This window comes from Drosophila subobscura, chromosome J (genome assembly GCF_008121235.1).
Source record: "Drosophila subobscura isolate 14011-0131.10 chromosome J, UCBerk_Dsub_1.0, whole genome shotgun sequence".
NCBI classification, from domain to species: Eukaryota; Metazoa; Arthropoda; class Insecta; order Diptera; family Drosophilidae; genus Drosophila; species Drosophila subobscura.
Genome location: NC_048532.1, coordinates 14,040,531 through 14,057,514, shown reverse-complemented (window position 1 = coordinate 14,057,514; position 16,984 = coordinate 14,040,531). Strand labels below are relative to the sequence as shown.

The following is a 16,984-nucleotide window of genomic DNA, read 5'->3' as shown; positions in this document are numbered from 1 at the left end:
GTGATTTATATGTCAACGCAACTTTATTTCTGAATTCAGAGCAGACTATGTTTCCTTTGTTTCATCAAAGTTGAATATATTCCCGACTTTTGATTATAATAACATCTTGTTTTATGTTGCATCAGGTCACAAGGAAAGTATTGCAAATAAATCGATATTTTTATGCGATAATTTCGTCGATTTATTTTGAAAATAATAAGTACTAAGTTTGAAACTATTTACTATAGCACCGCAAGTCTTTTTCAATGATTCTGATTTTTCAGGGGCGAGCTCTGGCCTAGAAAAGAAGCTGAGATTGCTGACCAAGAACACAGAGGTCATGTAGTTCCTGCCGATGAGCTCGTCTACTTCTCAACAGATGGCGCTACAGTGCGCACAATGTCGCGAATCCCAAAAGCTGATTGGATCTTCTGATTGGAGGATTAAATCTAAACTCAATAAGGCAACAAGGCAACACCATCACTGTCTTCACTTAATACGTATATTTATTCAATATTTCCCAAAAGTTGTATTCTTCCTAAATTGATTTAGTAACAATTACGACTTCCCCTAGTATTGGTGTTGACTTTCGTTGATTTTGACTATGGTGCAGATATTTTGAAAAAATTTCGTTTCTTTTGGGTTTGATTTTCTCGGTTAATGTTATCGTTTCTTTTTTTTGGGTTTCTGCGCCCCCAATTTGGCTTTTTCTGCTGTTCTTTCTTGTATTCTCAATGACTCCTTAAAAGTAGAAAAGTTTCGGTTTTAGTTTTTAGTAGGCGTTAATACATAAATTATTACATTAAATATATTATATCAATAGTGTAGTTTCATAGTTGGTTTGCTTTGCCAGTGTACGCAGTCTCTCCAAATGCCTTGTGTTTGTGTGTGTGTATCTCTGCGAGTGAGTGTCGTTTTGAGTGCGTGAATGGAGGGGTGCAGGGATGCAGGGAGAAAGGGATACAGGGTATGGGATGCAGGGTGCGGTGTCTTAGCTCCGCCGATCTTGTATTGGATGAACTCCTCACTCCTCCTCCCTTCCACACTGATATCCAGCAGTTGAACTAGAAATAGGCGAATTGATAAAGCATCTCTCAGCTGGATACCGAGCTGGAGACCTGGTTCCGTTGCATACGCATCCACTCCACGAACTCATCCAGCATAACAGGCCCTGCAAATCCCAGATTAATAATTAGTTGTCACTAAAAAGTAATGCAAATGCTACTCACAGGCGCCGTCAATGTCGTAGTTTGACAAGTCCATGCAGATTGTGCGCGAGAACTCTAATATGTTACACCACTGATCCTTGTTGATCACCTTGTACTTTGATTGCTCTAGAAACTGTGCGAACTGCGGATAGAGTGGCCAATGCTTGCCCAGAAGCAACGACAACATAGCCTTGGCTGTGATGATGTCCATGCTCCTTTGATCCGAGTCCTAGTTGTGGAATAAGTAATGGCATTTAGTCGCCTCGTTCACGGCATTAGATTGAGATGTAAACTCACCTTGGCGAAATCATAGGCATATCTGTAAATGCTCTTGAAGGAGTTGGCATCGTTGAGTATGCTACGCAGATAGTCCAGTTTCACAACCATTTTAATTGTTGAGTCGCACTCGAGCTCTGTGAGGCCCTTCACCCATTCCTTCTTACTGAAGAAGCCCATCTGGGTGGCACCCATTTTGTAGGCGAGGACCAGCATCACAATATTTTCGGGCTCCACTCCGATATCTTCGCAAAACTTTTCCATACCGTCCGGACCTATGGGGGGAAACCAACGAACAGCATGTACATATATGATCCTAGAAACGTGCATTCGATCAGCGCCACTTACCCAGTGTCTCTGGCTCGTCGGGAGTTGTGTATTCCTGGAACCATGTCAGACATCGTTTATGACTGAAGCCGTCTTCAGCTCTGATATGCCGCCTGCGGGGTATAAGTTTAATATTTGATCAGTAAATATATAGATGCGATCTTCAACGGTACATACTCTGCCATCGGTACTCTCAGCCAATGAGAATTAATTTATCTGCCTTTTCACTGCACAATGCACTTCACCTACACTAAAGTTTTTAACCGAATCTGTCGCTAATGTTCTCTGTGATCTCTTTTTCTTTTTGTTTATTTTATTAGACTTTTCTTCTTCTCTCGGGTTTTGTTTTAAGTGTTGCGTCCGGTCCCTAAAAATAGCGATAGTAAACGTAGCGCAGAGACGGGGCCAATGCCAAGAGCAGAACAAACAGCTGAGAGACCAGAAAGGAAGGCCTGGCGCATCTTCATGCACAGAACTTTTGACCTTAAAGGCAAATAACTTTATCCCACAATAATCTTTCTTGCTACTTTGATAGTTGTAGTAGGACAGCTTTACGATGGCCTAGACATAGGCCTACTGTACACGGTATATGTATTTAAATATGTTCACAAATATTTGCTTCTACAATGTAGAATCTACATGTGTGTGTACATATAGAAATTCTCAGCAATTTTAGATACGCTACGAGCTCTTATCGAATGGTAGATCTATCTTTGTACTTGTCTGCTTTTGTAGGCTAGATCTATTCGACTATTGGCAGTATAATTTTAATAAACACAAAGATATTCTACAAAATACTAAAAGTCCTAGATGCACAAGCGAAAAGTGCCAAAGAGAATGCCCCAGAATCGAAAGGAATAGTTTGCAAATGCTTATTAAAAGGTTATCCAAATATCCCGAATTGATAATTCATTTTTCTGTTTAATTAACAATTCACTCAATGTTAATCCCTGCTCTCCAAACTATTTCTTGCAGTGCATCCTCTATATGTACCCACATTCCAGTTCAGCGACTGCGCAGGACAAAAGCGAGAGTGAAGTCAAACGGTGGGGGCGAGTGGGAGTGTGTGTGTTGCGAGTGTGTTTTGTGAGGACAGCAGCTAGAACGATTTCCGTTTAGGCCTCAGATGTGCGCAGGACCCGAAGCAAGATACACGTCGCAGTTCCATCGAGCTCTCTAGTGGAGACGGTAGCGTAAAATTCCTCAAGGAATCAATTAAATAAATTGTGCAAACGATTCGCCTAAAGATGCTGAAGCTGAAGCCAGGGCACAACTGCATTCTCAATAGCCTGAATGGAGCACTAGCCTGTTCGGCGCTCCTTCTTTTTTTGGGTGAGTAACACAAGTCATTGAGTGCTGCGGGACTGTGGGCCACGAGTGGCGTTATGCGTGGTTGGAGCACACCGAAAATCAATACTATCGAGGACGGGTTCTGACACACTGAAAAAGCAACCTGTCTGTCCTGTCCTTTGCAGTCACCGCCGTTCAGGGCCTGCAGCTGAGCGCATTCACGACGAAAACTCCGAGGGTCAGCAAATACACAACCAAATCGCCATCGGTAAGTCACTGCGGTTGGTCAGTTGGGGTTCCAAAAATCCAATAGGAATCTCCATCTCTGGATTACCCATTTGCAGGCATCGTCGATGAACCACGATGCCACTGCCTCGCTGTACCGCTTCAATGCCACCAACGGCATCACCTGCATCCTCATGCAGGTCGATGGTCTCATTGGCATCAAGTATCGCAACAAGCTGAACGAGGATGTGGAGGCCGATCTGTACATGCCGGACAGCCCACAGCTGAGCGGTGAATGCGAAGAGTCCAACATGGAGATAATGACAATGGAGTTTAAGGGTTTCAAGCTGTCCATGACATTCAAAAAGGTACGTACTATAAGCCCCAGTGCGTGGGTGTCCCTTTTGGGGTGGTTATGCCTGTCAGCAAATAAGGTCAAAGGTGGCGCACACTTATACCGGAATGTTTCTCCCACTCTCCCTGTTAGTCTTCTGGCGGCGAGGGCTGGTACATCAACCTCTTCGAGCTGACATACTCGTCATCTAATCCACTGTTCGAGCACCCCGATCGCCCCGGACTGAACGTGAAGCTCACCTCGCCGGTGCACACGCCCATGTACTTCCCAACGCCGGTGGGCAAGGCGTATGTCTGCGACAAGGAGCAGACCGTCATAATGTACGCCCCGCACGACTCGGGCGACCAGTCTGGACACATTGCTCGGCTGTACTTGCGCGATCTGCACATGCAGAGCTTCATGTTCAAGGAGACTGGCAAGTGGGGACCGTCGTTCCACTGCAGTGCCACTGGCTCCTATCGCGACGAGACAGCGCCTCTGGCAGTGGGCACTGCCCTAGCCATAGCCGTTCTATTGACCATTTCCGGTTACGGAGGCTGGCGGTAAGTCTTGTGCAGTGGGAGTGGACTGAGAGTTCACATAACATTTCTGCTTTTTCTTTTCTCTTGAAGGTACTTTAAAATCAAGAAGGTTCAATACGGTTCAATGGAGTGAGCGAGGCGATAGTGTGAGGCGCTTTTTGTTCAAATATTCTCGACCATATCGTTGTCTACACATATCCCCCATGTTTGTTGGATCTCTTGTAATCCGTAGTCCTATTTTTAAACTAAGAGTTGGCGCAAGAGCTGCTGATGTTACCATTTATGAGATACACATATATGAGAATTGCAAATGTCTTCCATATTGTTAATGTATAAAATAATACGCACCATATACATATACAAAGCATAGATACATATACATATACATAAACATAAACATACAAATTATTAAATGTTAACATAAATCCCTTACTAACCCCAGATATATCCAGCTATTGTTTACTTGTCTTCAAACTAAAGACCAATGTTATGGTGCGTCATGTACTCTAGATCGAATCGATTCGAATCGCTTCTCAATCTCTATCTCAAATTTCAGCATCAAACTATTGTTAATTGAAATTTCCTCCTGCACCTTCCAGTCTCCTTTGATTAAATCTCAGATTCATCGCACAAACTAGTCTTTCTTTATCTCACTAACAACTAACAACAAATTCCTGCTAAATTCAGTCTGGGACAACAGGTTTGCATATGTTTATATCGAATATCAAATGCAGTTCGGTCTTAAGTTTCCACAGGAAATAACCAATGCCGGGATGCGCTCCGCCTAAGTAAACAATTATTTGCCAACTAATGGCAGAGGCATGGGTTCATGTTTATTGATCAAAATACGTAGCGTTGGATCAGCCGAATAGATTTGGGGAGTCTGTAGCCTAGAGTCTGCAGCTTGCGAGGCAATTTCGGTAGTGAACGTGAAGGAATAAAGGAAGCCACTGGCAGCCACTGGCCACCGTGACATCGATTTGTTTGGGGGACAAATGCCGAAGCAAACGCCTTTAAAAAGGAGTCAGGGTGGGGGCTTTACTTTAGTTTTCTGTCCCCCTAGGCTTCAAGAGTGAGTATGGATGGACAGAGTTGGTGGATGTGGAAACTCCAGAGTATATTCTTTAGGTGCACTCACCTGCCGTGCTGCGTCGGTATGCTGGTATAGCTAGTTCGGGCTCTTTTTGATTGACTATCCATGGTCTCGCCTATTTCTGGAGCTCGACGCTTACCCCGTGGCATGACTTGTTGTGATGTGATTGGTAGACGTCGCCTTTTGCGCCTGTCACCAGACTTAACTAATAAGTGCTGCTGGAAGAATTTGTTCTGTTGGTTTTGTGGGCAAATAGATTAACGTATCGTCCATCCAATTATGAAATTAGCACTTACCTCAGTAGTTTAGAAAAAAACCATTACAGCTTCAAATGCTAGTCTGTAAAATGAGGGAGAGAGAGAGAATGGTTATTAGAAATCAGAACTGCCATTACTGGAGGGTAAATATAAACCGAATAAAGAACATTATGATGTGCTTTGTGTTTAATTAATTGTGTTACGGCTGTCTGCGTAAACGTTGAAAGTTGTCGCAAACGGTAAGGTCGGCTCGGTGCAGGCCTACCCCCAACTCCTGGGGCCGCGGTGGACGCAATGATTTTTCCACTGTCGCTGCCAAGAAATTCACGGGATGCACACAGGACATCGCTGTGTGTGTGTGTGTGTTCAGACACTTACACTCAACACGGGGCTGCGTTGCATGGATATGTCTGTGGGACTTCCGCGTCCGCGTAGTGTAGTTCGTTCGCACCAACCAAAAAACAACAACTTGCCTTATAGTACGTGCATGCCTGACCATTTGCACCCAAATCAGTGAGCAAGTGTGTGTGTATGCGTGCACACAGGAACGTTTTACAACTTCAATGTACGAAATACGAAATACCGGCTGCTGGCAAGGACTACTTGCTTTTGGCGATATGGCGATGGTCATGCAGTGGAGTGGAGGTAGGTGTCGGTCGGGATTTCGTGGTGGTCGCCTCCACAGCCAGCAGCTGACGCTGCGCGTGCTCGTCTTTTACGTCGCCACGCCGAAAGCACTTTTACCCTCGCCCGGCTGCAGTATTATACTCACTTTCTGGTGGTGGTTGTACTATATTTAGTTAAAATGCAACACGCATTGCTCCGAACGCTCGAACTGTTTGAATTTTTAGCATATTTTTCAAAATCAATTTATAATTCATTCATTTGTTTCGTTCAGTGATGCGTGAACGAACTTAACCCACTGAACACCCTTCGATTTAAGCAGGTGAACAATTGAGTCCAACCGCGGAAATAAATCTATTTGTAAATTCTTCTTGTAGGTTGAATCCTTGCACTTTACTTACACCTGAACTTCGCTAAAGTTTTTCAATTCTTATGGTATTTGTTGATATATTTAAATGCCTACTGGTCGACAATGGGCTAATAGTTTGAACTGGTTACTCAGTTCCGATATATTCGATAAATGAAATAGTCGAAGTTTCAATCACGCGAATCAGCTGCTATTCTGCTGATTTAACCAATGTAACCATTTTGCGGTATATTATTAATTTTGAACTACGAAATTTATTACGGTGTATTGGTGTATAATAGCATATATAATCAATTTCATCCATCTATGAAATTAAAATTTCAATTTGGTGCAACACTCTTCTGTATGGTACAGAAATTTTTATCGATAAATAAGCTATTGTTTCGCATCATGGACATGGAATGACCAACATTCTGTATTCACCTTTATAGCTTTTTGTAAACAATTCAATAAGAGAAAGTCATGAAAAGTAGCCAATGTTATGGAGAATTGATTCATCAATCGGATAAAATTCTAGTTGTAGCGCTGAGAATCTTAACTAGCTTGTAATATTAAATGGAATATCATAATCGAAAATAGTTATTCAGGATTTGCTATGTTTACGGTATATTTGGAAGAGGAAAATGTATATTTCGGAGTATTATTGAGGGTCATGAGGCATATTTTATCGATTTAAAAAACAATAGTAACAAAAACAAACAAAAAAAACTTGAACAATGAAAGGCCGAAAACGAATAGCTGCTACCCTATAAGTTACAACTAATTGTGGCCAAAATGCCCAGCACATATTTGTTCGCCGCGAGCAGTGAGGGCCGCGTGTACACGTTGTCCACCAGCTCAGCAGCCTGGCGCGAACTGCCATATCTGGGGTTGGAGTTCAAGAAAATCTGCGCTGTGCCCAATTTTCTTTGGGCCATTGGCGGCGACCGACAGGTGTATGTACACGTTCACGGACTCGATGTGCCCATACGCATCAAGGAGGAGTCGTACGAGAATGAACGCTGGCTACCCATCGAGGGCTTTTCCAAAACTCTTTTGCCTACCGATCGATACAAATACTCTTCCGCTGATGGCAGTGTGGAGCGGAGTGTGGACAAGATTCGCCTGCCCTCCATGGCCTGGCAATGGGATGGGGACTGGCACTTGGACCTGGAGTTGGATGGCCAGCAGCTGCCAGAGGATGGCTGGATGTATGCCCTAGACTTTCCGGCTTCCTACTCGATAAAGAAGTCGTGGAACTCGTATGTGCGTCGTCGCAAATGGAAACGTTACCGCCGCTATGCAGCCCTCAACAGCTGGTGTGCAGTGGCTCCGCTGCACAAAGACCCCACCCAAGAGCCCTTCATCGATGTGGCCATTGGAGGCACAAGCGTGCCCAATGCTCCGGCCGGCACGCTGTGTGTCTGGGCCATCACTGCTCATGGCAGGGCCATGTTTCGAACAGGTGTGTCGAAAACGGCACCAGAGGGCCTGCGCTGGACAGCCATAGCTACTCCTACGGGCAGCGAACTGTCGCAGATCAGTGTCGGGCCCACCGGGCTGGTCTGGGCTGTTTTGTACAACGGTCGGGTCATCGTCCGCACAGGTGTGACCCGCGATAACCTCTCCGGCGAGGCGTGGCTCGATGTGAAGACGCCCGTGGCCGGCGCGAGTTTGCGTATCGTCCACGTTTCTGTGGGCACGGATGCGGTGTGGTGCGTGACTAACGATCATCATGCCTGGTTCCGACGTGGCATCAAGGGCGAGGCGGCGGGCATAAGTGAGGACTCGGCTATTGGCAAGGGTTGGGTTGAAATGGTGGGCAACGTCTCGATGGTTTCCGTGGCATCCAACGATCAGGTAAGCGTCTATCCACACGCGGATCGACAGAATCCTTCCACGATTTCTTATTACCTGTTCGGTGTTCTAGGTATTTGCTGTGGGTGCCGCTGACCGTTTGCTTTACTATCGTTCCGGCGTAACTGCCGCGGATCCCACTGGCAAGAAGTGGCGCCAGCTGCAATGCCCCATGCAGATTAGCCGCACTTCCAGCTCGTTGTCTATCGTTTCCCGCAAGAGTGGCGGCAGCAGCTCCACGCCCGGCTCCAAGCACCAAAGTTTCTCCAATCTCTACTCCAAAGAGAAGGAGAAGGGCGTTGTTGAGACATGTGCCGTTATAGAAACGGTGCTCCATGGTTCCGCGGGCTCCTCCTCCAGCAACGGAGTGGGCGGACGCTTGAAAAACGAAAGGTGGAAGCTGACTGCTGATTCGCCGCCCACCATAGGCAGTCTGAACTTGAACGACCGTCACAAGCAGCGCACGGCAGCACTTCGCGAATCCGCGCATGCCTCCAGCGCTCCTGCCGCAGATGTAATCGAAAATAGTGGAAAATTTGAGACACAACTGAGGAATCCACGTGCCTGGTCGCCAGTACGCAGCGTGGGCTCCGTGGTGGGCATGGAGGCGCATCCAGAGAGCGATTCCACGGTTTTCGAGTCGGATTCGATGCACCACGGATCGGATGTGTTTCTGGGCGAGGATGATGACCACACGGGCTCACAGTTCTGGACCGAATGCGGTGTTCTGTGGAGCTGCGTGGCCACAGGAGCAGTCACCGTGGATTCAAGCAATCTGCCCAATTGGTTCAACGAGCAGGCGGCCAGTGACAGCAAAGTGGATGTGAATGCCAACTGGCGGAAGGATATTCTGGGCAAGCTGCAGTGCCGACAGGAGAGGCTCGCCAAGCTGCAGAATAAAACACAATTTGAAAAGGCTGTGGAGCTTTCTTCATGGATAAAGTCTGCGGATGCACGCTACCAGCGACCCGGTGGCGACTTTGAGGACTGCATCATAGAGCTGGAATGGGTCAGTGGCAGCAGCAACAGTGGTAGCATTGATGGCTCCAGGTCCGGCGACTCCGGCACGTTCACAGTTCTCAGTCCCGATGGATCTGCCACAAAGATACAATTTCCGCTCTCCGATATTACGTGTGCGCAGTGCTGCAGCGAGGCGGGATCGCCGCGTCTGGCCATCCACGCGCCCCACCTGCCCGTCAACTGCTCGCCGGTGAAGCTGCAGTTTTCCAGCGACTCGGAAATGGAGGATTGGCTATCGCACCTGTCCTCAGTGTGCAGCCAAATCAATACGCTAGTGGGCAAGCCGGCCAACAATGCGATTTGGCTGACCAGCGACTTGGGGGATGTGTTTGTGTTCGATGCGGCCACCATGAAGGCACAGCAGATGTCCAGCGGTCAGGGCTACGTGGAGACAATGGATGTGTCCACCTGCGAGACACCCTACTACAACACCCTGTACAATGGCATGCCGTGTGGCACTGAACTGGAGATCTCTGGCTGCGTGTACGATGATGCCGATCAGATACGCTTCGACCTGCAGTGCCACTCGACAGTGAAGATACAGCCGCATCGTGTGGAGAAGCATCGCGTGATTGCCTTGCATCTGAATCCACGCTTCAATGAGCGCACCACAGTGCTCAATTCCATGAAGGAATCCGAATGGCTGGAGGAGGTATGCAACGACAAGATGATGTTTGCTCCGGGCGCCACATTCACATTGAAAATCAGGTAAGACTGTGGCAACAATAAGCCTGCCCATCTTTGACACTCTCCATCGTTTCAGAGCACTGCAGAACCACTACCACATCACTGTGAATAATGAGGTTTACACGGACTACAAATACCGCATTGATCCGGAGAGTGTCACCTGCCTGTACGTGAGTGGACGCATCAAACTCTTCAGCGTGCTGTATCGCTGTCCGTCGGTCATTGTGTCCATGCAGCAGATGCACTGGCGCCAGATGGGAGGCCACATCAAGCGTGTGTACAACAGCGGCGTGGACGTTGTGTGGGGCATCTCGTGCGACAACACCGCTTGGGTGTACAACGGCGGCTGGGGCGGCATGTTCCTGAAGGGCCTCGAGGGCTCTGGCAAGATCAACGCCATGATAGACACGCACACGTACTACGTGTATGAGAATCAGCGGTGGAATCCGATAAGTGGATTCACTGCCAAGAGCCTGCCCACGGACCGGCACACGTGGAGCGATGCCACGGGGCGGCAGAAGCGCAGCAAGGAGCACACCAAGCTGCTGTCCACGCACTGCGAGTGGATCTCGGACTGGGCCATTGACTACAACATACCTGGAGGCGCTGACAAGGAGGGCTGGCAGTATGCCATTGACTTTCCTGCCAACTATCATGCCCATAAGAAGCTCACGGATTGCGTGCGTCGTCGGAGGTGGATGAAGAGATGCCGCCTGAGCAGCAGTGGTCCTTGGCAGGAGCTGAGTCAGTCGAAAGTGCTCGATGCGGCACTGCATGTGCTGGACGAGGATGTGGACAGTGCGCATGACGTGAAGAATGTGCCAGTGGCCGCTTGGGCCATTGCCTCTAATGGCGATGTGCTCATCCGGCATGGCGTCAGCAGCTTGAATCCTCGCGGAGATGCCTGGGAGCACATTGCCAGCGAGCAGCCACTGATAGCCATTAGCGTTGGGCCCTCCGGTCAGGTGTGGACAGTGGCGCGCAACGGCATGGTGTTCTTCCGCTATGGCATTAGCAGGCAAAACCCCTGCGGCGATGCCTGGCAGCAAGTGGAGGCGCCAGCTGGTGTGACATTCAAGGCGATAAGCGTCGGACGAGCTGGAATCTGGGCTCTGGACAACCAACAGCGACTGGCTGTGCGCAGGGAGATTTCAAGGACCTTTCCCGAGGGTTCGCACTGGCAGTTTCTTCCAAATGCCGCCAACATACCGCCACACACGGAGCAACATTGCGGCTTCCGATCAGTATCCGTGGGCACCGAGGTGTGGGCCATCTCCCTCAATGGCATCATCTGCAGGCGGTGCGGAATCACAAACGAGAATCCCGCAGGCGTCGGCTGGAACCTGGGCATCGCAGTAAATACGATTACATTACAGCCCTTTTTGGATACATTTGTAATTATTATTTTCATTACAGGGCCAGTGGCAGCATGTATCGGTCGAGGGCTACATGTAACCAGTTGACGTTCCATGAAGTGCATTCCTATATACTATTCAGGATCTTGTATTTATGCTTGCTATATGTATTCGTATACCCTTGCAGACGGTATTATAATTTTGACAAGGGGTTCCTAATGCAAACGATGCATTTTAGACCCCACTAAGTATTAATAGTCTTGCCGTTAACCAGCTCTTGAGCTATTCCAAACCAAACTTTACTCTCTCTTCATAGCTCAGCCGAATTGTAACCGAATCGGCCTACTCTATCATATAGACACCAATGGAATATTCAATCTGCAAGGGTATCAAAAGCTTCGGAACCCGAAGCCTTTCCTACTCTCTTGTATTTCAATTATTTCCCCAAATTTCCATTTTGTGTAATCAACTATGAAACGCTTACATTTATGTTTTACCAATTAAATATTTAAAATTGTATATTATTTTATTTATTTACCAAATACATATTTAATAAACCAAAGATAGGTTATATTTTGAAACTCTACCTTTGTCAATATAAATAATCAAGAATATATGTGTACTTCTGAATATTTTCTTTATTTCGATTTAAAATTGAATGCATATTAAAACGGTATTGTTGAAAAATGTCGACTCATGTTTTACATCCAAATGTAGTTGGTTGCCGCCAATTTGTAGTTACTCAATTGGCCCAGTTTGTTCAAACCTTATTTCCCACAACACTTAATAAAAGAGAGCCTTTAAAAGTAGCCACCATTCTAGACAATTGATTAATCTATCCGATAAAATTATATTTTCAGCCCCAAGAGTTCTGGCTAGTCAGTAATATTAAACAGAATCTCCAAATCGAGGAATATAACATCCGATCAACAAAAAACTGTTAATTTATTTGTTTGTCCATTATTTTGCAAGAAAACAATGGAATGGGGCACAAGTCCTGAAAGATAACCAATTATATAGAAAACTGATTCATCAGTTGGATATAATTTCCTTATTCTTGGCTGAAGCCGGTTGGCCAGCAATCTGAACATATTTACATACAATTTATTCCGAACACATTGCATTCCTTTCATACTGATCTTTTAGGTATTGGCCCAGTTTGTTAAAACGTTATTTCCTTCAAAATTAAATAAAAGAGAGTCTATTAAAATAGCAACCATTCTAGAAAATTGATTAATCTATCCGATAAAATAATATTTTTAGTCGTAAGAGTTCTGTCTAGTCAGTAATATTGAACAGAATCTCAAAATCGAGGAATATGACATCCGATCAACAATAAACTGTTAACTTATTTGTGTGTCCATTATTTTGCAAGAAAACAATGGAATGGGGCACAAGTCCTGAAAGATAACCAATTATATAGAAAACTGATTCATCAGTTGGATATAATTTTCATATTCTTGGCTGAAGCCGGTTGGCCAGCAATCTGAACATATTTACATACAATTTATTCCGAACACATTGCATTCCTTTCATACTGATCTTTTAGGTATTGGCCCAGTTTGTTAAAACGTTATTTCCTTCAAAATTAAATAAAAGAGAGTAAAAATAAAAGAAAATTGATTAATCTATCCGATAAAATAATATTTTTAGTCGTAAGAGTTCTGTCTATTCTCAAAATCGAAATATGATTCCGATTAAACTCTATCCGATGGAAATCCTAAAGATATTTTTAGTCGTAAGAGTTCTGTCTAGTCAGTAATATTGAATAGAATCTCAAAATCGAGGAATATGACATCAACTTATTTGTGTGTCCATTATTTTGCAAGAAAACAATGGAATGGGGCACAAGTCCTGAAAGATAACCAATTATATAGAAAACTGATTCATCAGTTGGATATAATTTTCATATTCTTGGCTGAAGCCGGTTGGCCAGCAATCTGAACATATTTACATACAATTTATTCCGAACACATTGCATTCCTTTCATACTGATCTTTTAGGCATTGGCCCAGTTTGTTAAAACGTTATTTCCTTCAAAATTAAATAAAAGAGAGTCTATTAAAATAGCAACCATTCTAGAAAATTGATTAATCTATCCGATAAAATAATATTTTTAGTCGTAAGAGTTCTGTCTAGTCAGTAATATTGAACAGAATCTCAAAATCGAGGAATATGACATCCGATCAACAATAAACTGTTAACTTATTTGTGTGTCCATTATTTTGCAAGAAAACAATGGAATGGGGCACAAGTCCTGAAAGATAACCAATTATATAGAAAACTGATTCATCAGTTGGATATAATTTTCATATTCTTGGCTGAAGCCGGTTGGCCAGCAATCTGAACATATTTACATACAATTTATTCCGAACACATTGCATTCCTTTCATACTGATCTTTTAGGCATTGGCCCAGTTTGTTAAAACGTTATTTCCTTCAAAATTAAATAAAAGAGAGTCTATTAAAATAGCAACCATTCTAGAAAATTGATTAATCTATCCGATAAAATAATATTTTTAGTCGTAAGAGTTCTGTCTAGTCAGTAATATTGAACAGAATCTCAAAATCGAGGAATATGACATCCGATCAACAATAAACTGTTAACTTATTTGTGTGTCCATTATTTTGCAAGAAAACAATGGAATGGGGCACAAGTCCTGAAAGATAACCAATTATATAGAAAACTGATTCATCAGTTGGATATAATTTTCATATTCTTGGCTGAAGCCGGTTGGCCAGCAATCTGAACATATTTACATACAATTTATTCCGAACACATTGCATTCCTTTCATCCTGATCTTTTAGGCATTGGCCCAGTTTGTTAAAACGTTATTTCCTTCAAAATTAAATAAAAGAGAGTCTATTAAAATAGCAACCATTCTAGAAAATTGATTAATCTATCCGATAAAATAATATTTTTAGTCGTAAGAGTTCTGTCTAGTCAGTAATATTGAACAGAATCTCAAAATCGAGGAATATGACATCCGATCAACAATAAACTGTTAACTTATTTGTGTGTCCATTATTTTGCAAGAAAACAATGGAATGGGGCACAAGTCCTGAAAGATAACCAATTATATAGAAAACTGATTCATCAGTTGGATATAATTTTCATATTCTTGGCTGAAGCCGGTTGGCCAGCAATCTGAACATATTTACATACAATTTATTCCGAACACATTGCATTCCTTTCATACTGATCTTTTAGGCATTGGCCCAGTTTGTTAAAACGTTATTTCCTTCAAAATTAAATAAAAGAGAGTCTATTAAAATAGCAACCATTCTAGAAAATTGAATAATCTATCCGATAAATTTATATTTTTAGTCGTAAGAGTTCTGTCTAGTCAGTAATATTGAACAGAATCTCAAAATCGAGGAATATGACATCCGATCAACAATAAACTGTTAACTTATTTGTGTGTCCATTATTTTGCAAGAAAACAATGGAATGGGGCACAAGTCCTGAAAGATAACCAATTATATAGAAAACTGATTCATCAGTTGGATATAATTTTCATATTCTTGGCTGAAGCCGGTTGGCCAGCAATCTGAACATATTTACATACAATTTATTTCGCACACATTGCATTCCTTGCATACTGATTTTTTAGGCATTGGCCCAGTTTGTTAAAACGTTATTTCCTACAACACTCAGTTAAAGAGAGTCTTTAAAAGTAGCCAGCATTATAGAAAATTGATTTATATATCTGATTAAATTATATTTTCAGTCCTAAGCGTTCTGGCTAGTCAGTAATATTAAGCAGAAACCCAAAATTCTGGAATATTACTTCCGATCAACAAAAACCTGGTAGCTTATTAGTTTATACATTATTTTGCAAAAAATCCATGGAATGGGAGACAAGTCCTGAAAGATAACCAAATATATAGAAAACTGATTCATCAGTTGGATATAAAATAATAGAATCATACAGTTTACATACATACTGTACGGTTAGTTACATTTGTATATTTCGGTATATTTCTGTGTATATACATTTCTGAAGGCTTTATATTTATAGATAAATCTGCGACCACACTACTTTCAACTAAAACAATATAAAAATATCAGAATTTCGTTTTTCCACTGGAATTTCCCGCTTTTTTAAGAAAATTGTCACTAATTAGTTATAAATAAAAGACACAATGTCAGACTATGACAATGTACGCATCAAAAAACTAGTTTTAAAGGGAGAGAAGCACAAGTAAGAATATTTAAACCTGTTACTTTGCATTCGTGATTAACAGTCAGCATTTCATTTTACAACAGAAAAAGTAAGAAACGCAAAAAGGAAAAGGACGAGAAGGAAACTTCAAAGAAGCCAAAGGTACAGGTCGACGAAGATGCAATCGATCATGGCGGCTGGTGGGCAGCAAAGGCCGCAGTGGAACTGACCGGAACAGTCGCTATAGAATTTGGTAATCGCTGCTACCTGAAGGCCCTGGACAATGGGTAATGTTTCCGTAGCAAGAGCACTGTGGGCACGTTATTATAATCCACAATTGCATATTGCAGACTGTTTACCCTGGGCGCCCCTCACGGATCTGGTGAATCGCCAGAGCCGGAGGAGATTTTCACTGCATTTCCCATCAACGAACGCAAAGTGGCCTTTAAATCGGGCTACGGAAAGTATCTTAAAATTGAAAAGGATGGAATGGTTACGGGACGCTCAGAGGCCGTTGGTAGCATGGAGCAATGGGAGCCAGTATTCGAGGTATGTACCACCCTTGAGGTGCTAAAAGAAGGTTTTAAGCTACATCTATTTGTTATGATCTTAGGAAAATCGAATGGCTCTGCTGGCAGAAACCGGACACTTCATGTCCATCGATCCCGAAGACGATGCATGCGTGGCCCTGCGCAAGAAGGTGGGAGAGCATGAAATTTGCAAAGTACGAAGCAATGGAGCACGGGACGTTGTCATCGATGAGGAGCCCAAAGAAGAGAAGGGCGACTTGGGTGAAGTGGAAAAGAATTATGTGTAAGTACGGCCGCCACAGACGCGATTATTCTCAAGCTAAAGCGTACGTTTTGTTTTTATTTGATTCTCAGGAAAAAGTTCCAAAAGTTTCAGGACAAAAAGATTTTGATCAGCAAAAGTAACATAAAAGAGCTCGAGGAAGCCAAGGCGCAAGGATCCTTGCATGAAACTCTTCTGGACAGACGTAGCAAAATGAAAGCCGATCGTTACTGCAAGTGAAAGCAGCTTGATTGTCAGAGCTGATTTCATAAATGTTATTCTGTGTTTTTTCTGATGCTGATTGATGAGTAAGTCTGCATTTAATTGTACAAATAAATGTGTACTGTGCCTCTTATATGATGCAAAGTTAGTTCTATAGTTGTAGGATGATTTTTACCTTTCAGCTCACATTTCAGGCTTTATATGCACCAATTTGCAGCAGGAACAAGGGCTCTCAAAGAGATTTACACGCTACGATTAGTTAATTCTAGTTGAATTGCCAGTTGCTTGTACTACGTAGGGGAAAGGAAATGTCTGGCCACCCGCTTTTTCACCCCTGTTACCGGCCCGCGTCGGCTGCCACTTGTACAACTCGCAACAGACGG

The 16,984-nt window shown here is 43.7% G+C and overlaps 4 protein-coding genes across 6 annotated transcripts; 3 read left to right on the top strand and 1 right to left on the bottom strand.

Moving 5' to 3' along the window:
• Positions 1 to 652: 652 nt before the first annotated feature.
• Positions 653 to 6,506, bottom strand: LOC117893133 (DCN1-like protein 5). Of its 3 annotated transcripts, XR_004648779.1 has the most exons (8): positions 6,304 to 6,506; positions 5,571 to 5,613; positions 5,320 to 5,507; positions 1,812 to 1,903; positions 1,485 to 1,738; positions 1,209 to 1,416; positions 781 to 1,150; positions 653 to 720 (listed from the first exon to the last, which is right to left on the bottom strand). XR_004648779.1 is itself a non-coding variant. In XM_034799583.1 (7 exons), exons 3-7 carry the CDS (start codon positions 5,421 to 5,423, stop codon positions 1,074 to 1,076), a joined length of 735 nt encoding a protein of 244 aa, XP_034655474.1. In that variant the 5' UTR covers positions 5,424 to 5,507; positions 5,571 to 5,613; positions 6,304 to 6,506; the 3' UTR covers positions 653 to 1,073. The 3 variants fall into 3 exon arrangements, 2 of the variants coding, with proteins under 2 accessions (XP_034655474.1, XP_034655475.1); XM_034799583.1 differs by having other exon boundaries at positions 653 to 1,150; XM_034799584.1 differs by lacking the exons at positions 5,320 to 5,507; positions 5,571 to 5,613; positions 6,304 to 6,506 and adding an exon at positions 1,968 to 2,228 and having other exon boundaries at positions 653 to 1,150.
• Positions 2,893 to 4,812, top strand: LOC117893132 (lysosome-associated membrane glycoprotein 5). Its single transcript, XM_034799582.1, has 5 exons — positions 2,893 to 3,122; positions 3,266 to 3,348; positions 3,425 to 3,673; positions 3,793 to 4,202; positions 4,272 to 4,812. Exons 1-5 carry the CDS (start codon positions 3,038 to 3,040, stop codon positions 4,312 to 4,314), a joined length of 870 nt encoding a protein of 289 aa, XP_034655473.1. The 5' UTR covers positions 2,893 to 3,037; the 3' UTR covers positions 4,315 to 4,812.
• Positions 6,507 to 7,147: 641 nt separating the features above from the next.
• LOC117893131 (tectonin beta-propeller repeat-containing protein) lies at positions 7,148 to 11,893 on the top strand. The gene is made up of 4 exons (XM_034799581.1): positions 7,148 to 8,361; positions 8,432 to 10,086; positions 10,142 to 11,420; positions 11,482 to 11,893. The coding sequence occupies exons 1-4, from the start codon at positions 7,297 to 7,299 to the stop codon at positions 11,518 to 11,520; spliced, it is 4,038 nt and encodes a 1,345-aa protein (XP_034655472.1). The 5' UTR covers positions 7,148 to 7,296; the 3' UTR covers positions 11,521 to 11,893.
• A 3,576-nt stretch (positions 11,894 to 15,469) lies between these two features.
• LOC117893320 (protein FRG1 homolog) lies at positions 15,470 to 16,746 on the top strand. The gene is made up of 5 exons (XM_034799908.1): positions 15,470 to 15,626; positions 15,692 to 15,874; positions 15,938 to 16,136; positions 16,201 to 16,400; positions 16,472 to 16,746. The coding sequence occupies exons 1-5, from the start codon at positions 15,568 to 15,570 to the stop codon at positions 16,617 to 16,619; spliced, it is 789 nt and encodes a 262-aa protein (XP_034655799.1). The 5' UTR covers positions 15,470 to 15,567; the 3' UTR covers positions 16,620 to 16,746.
• Positions 16,747 to 16,984: the final 238 nt, after the last annotated feature.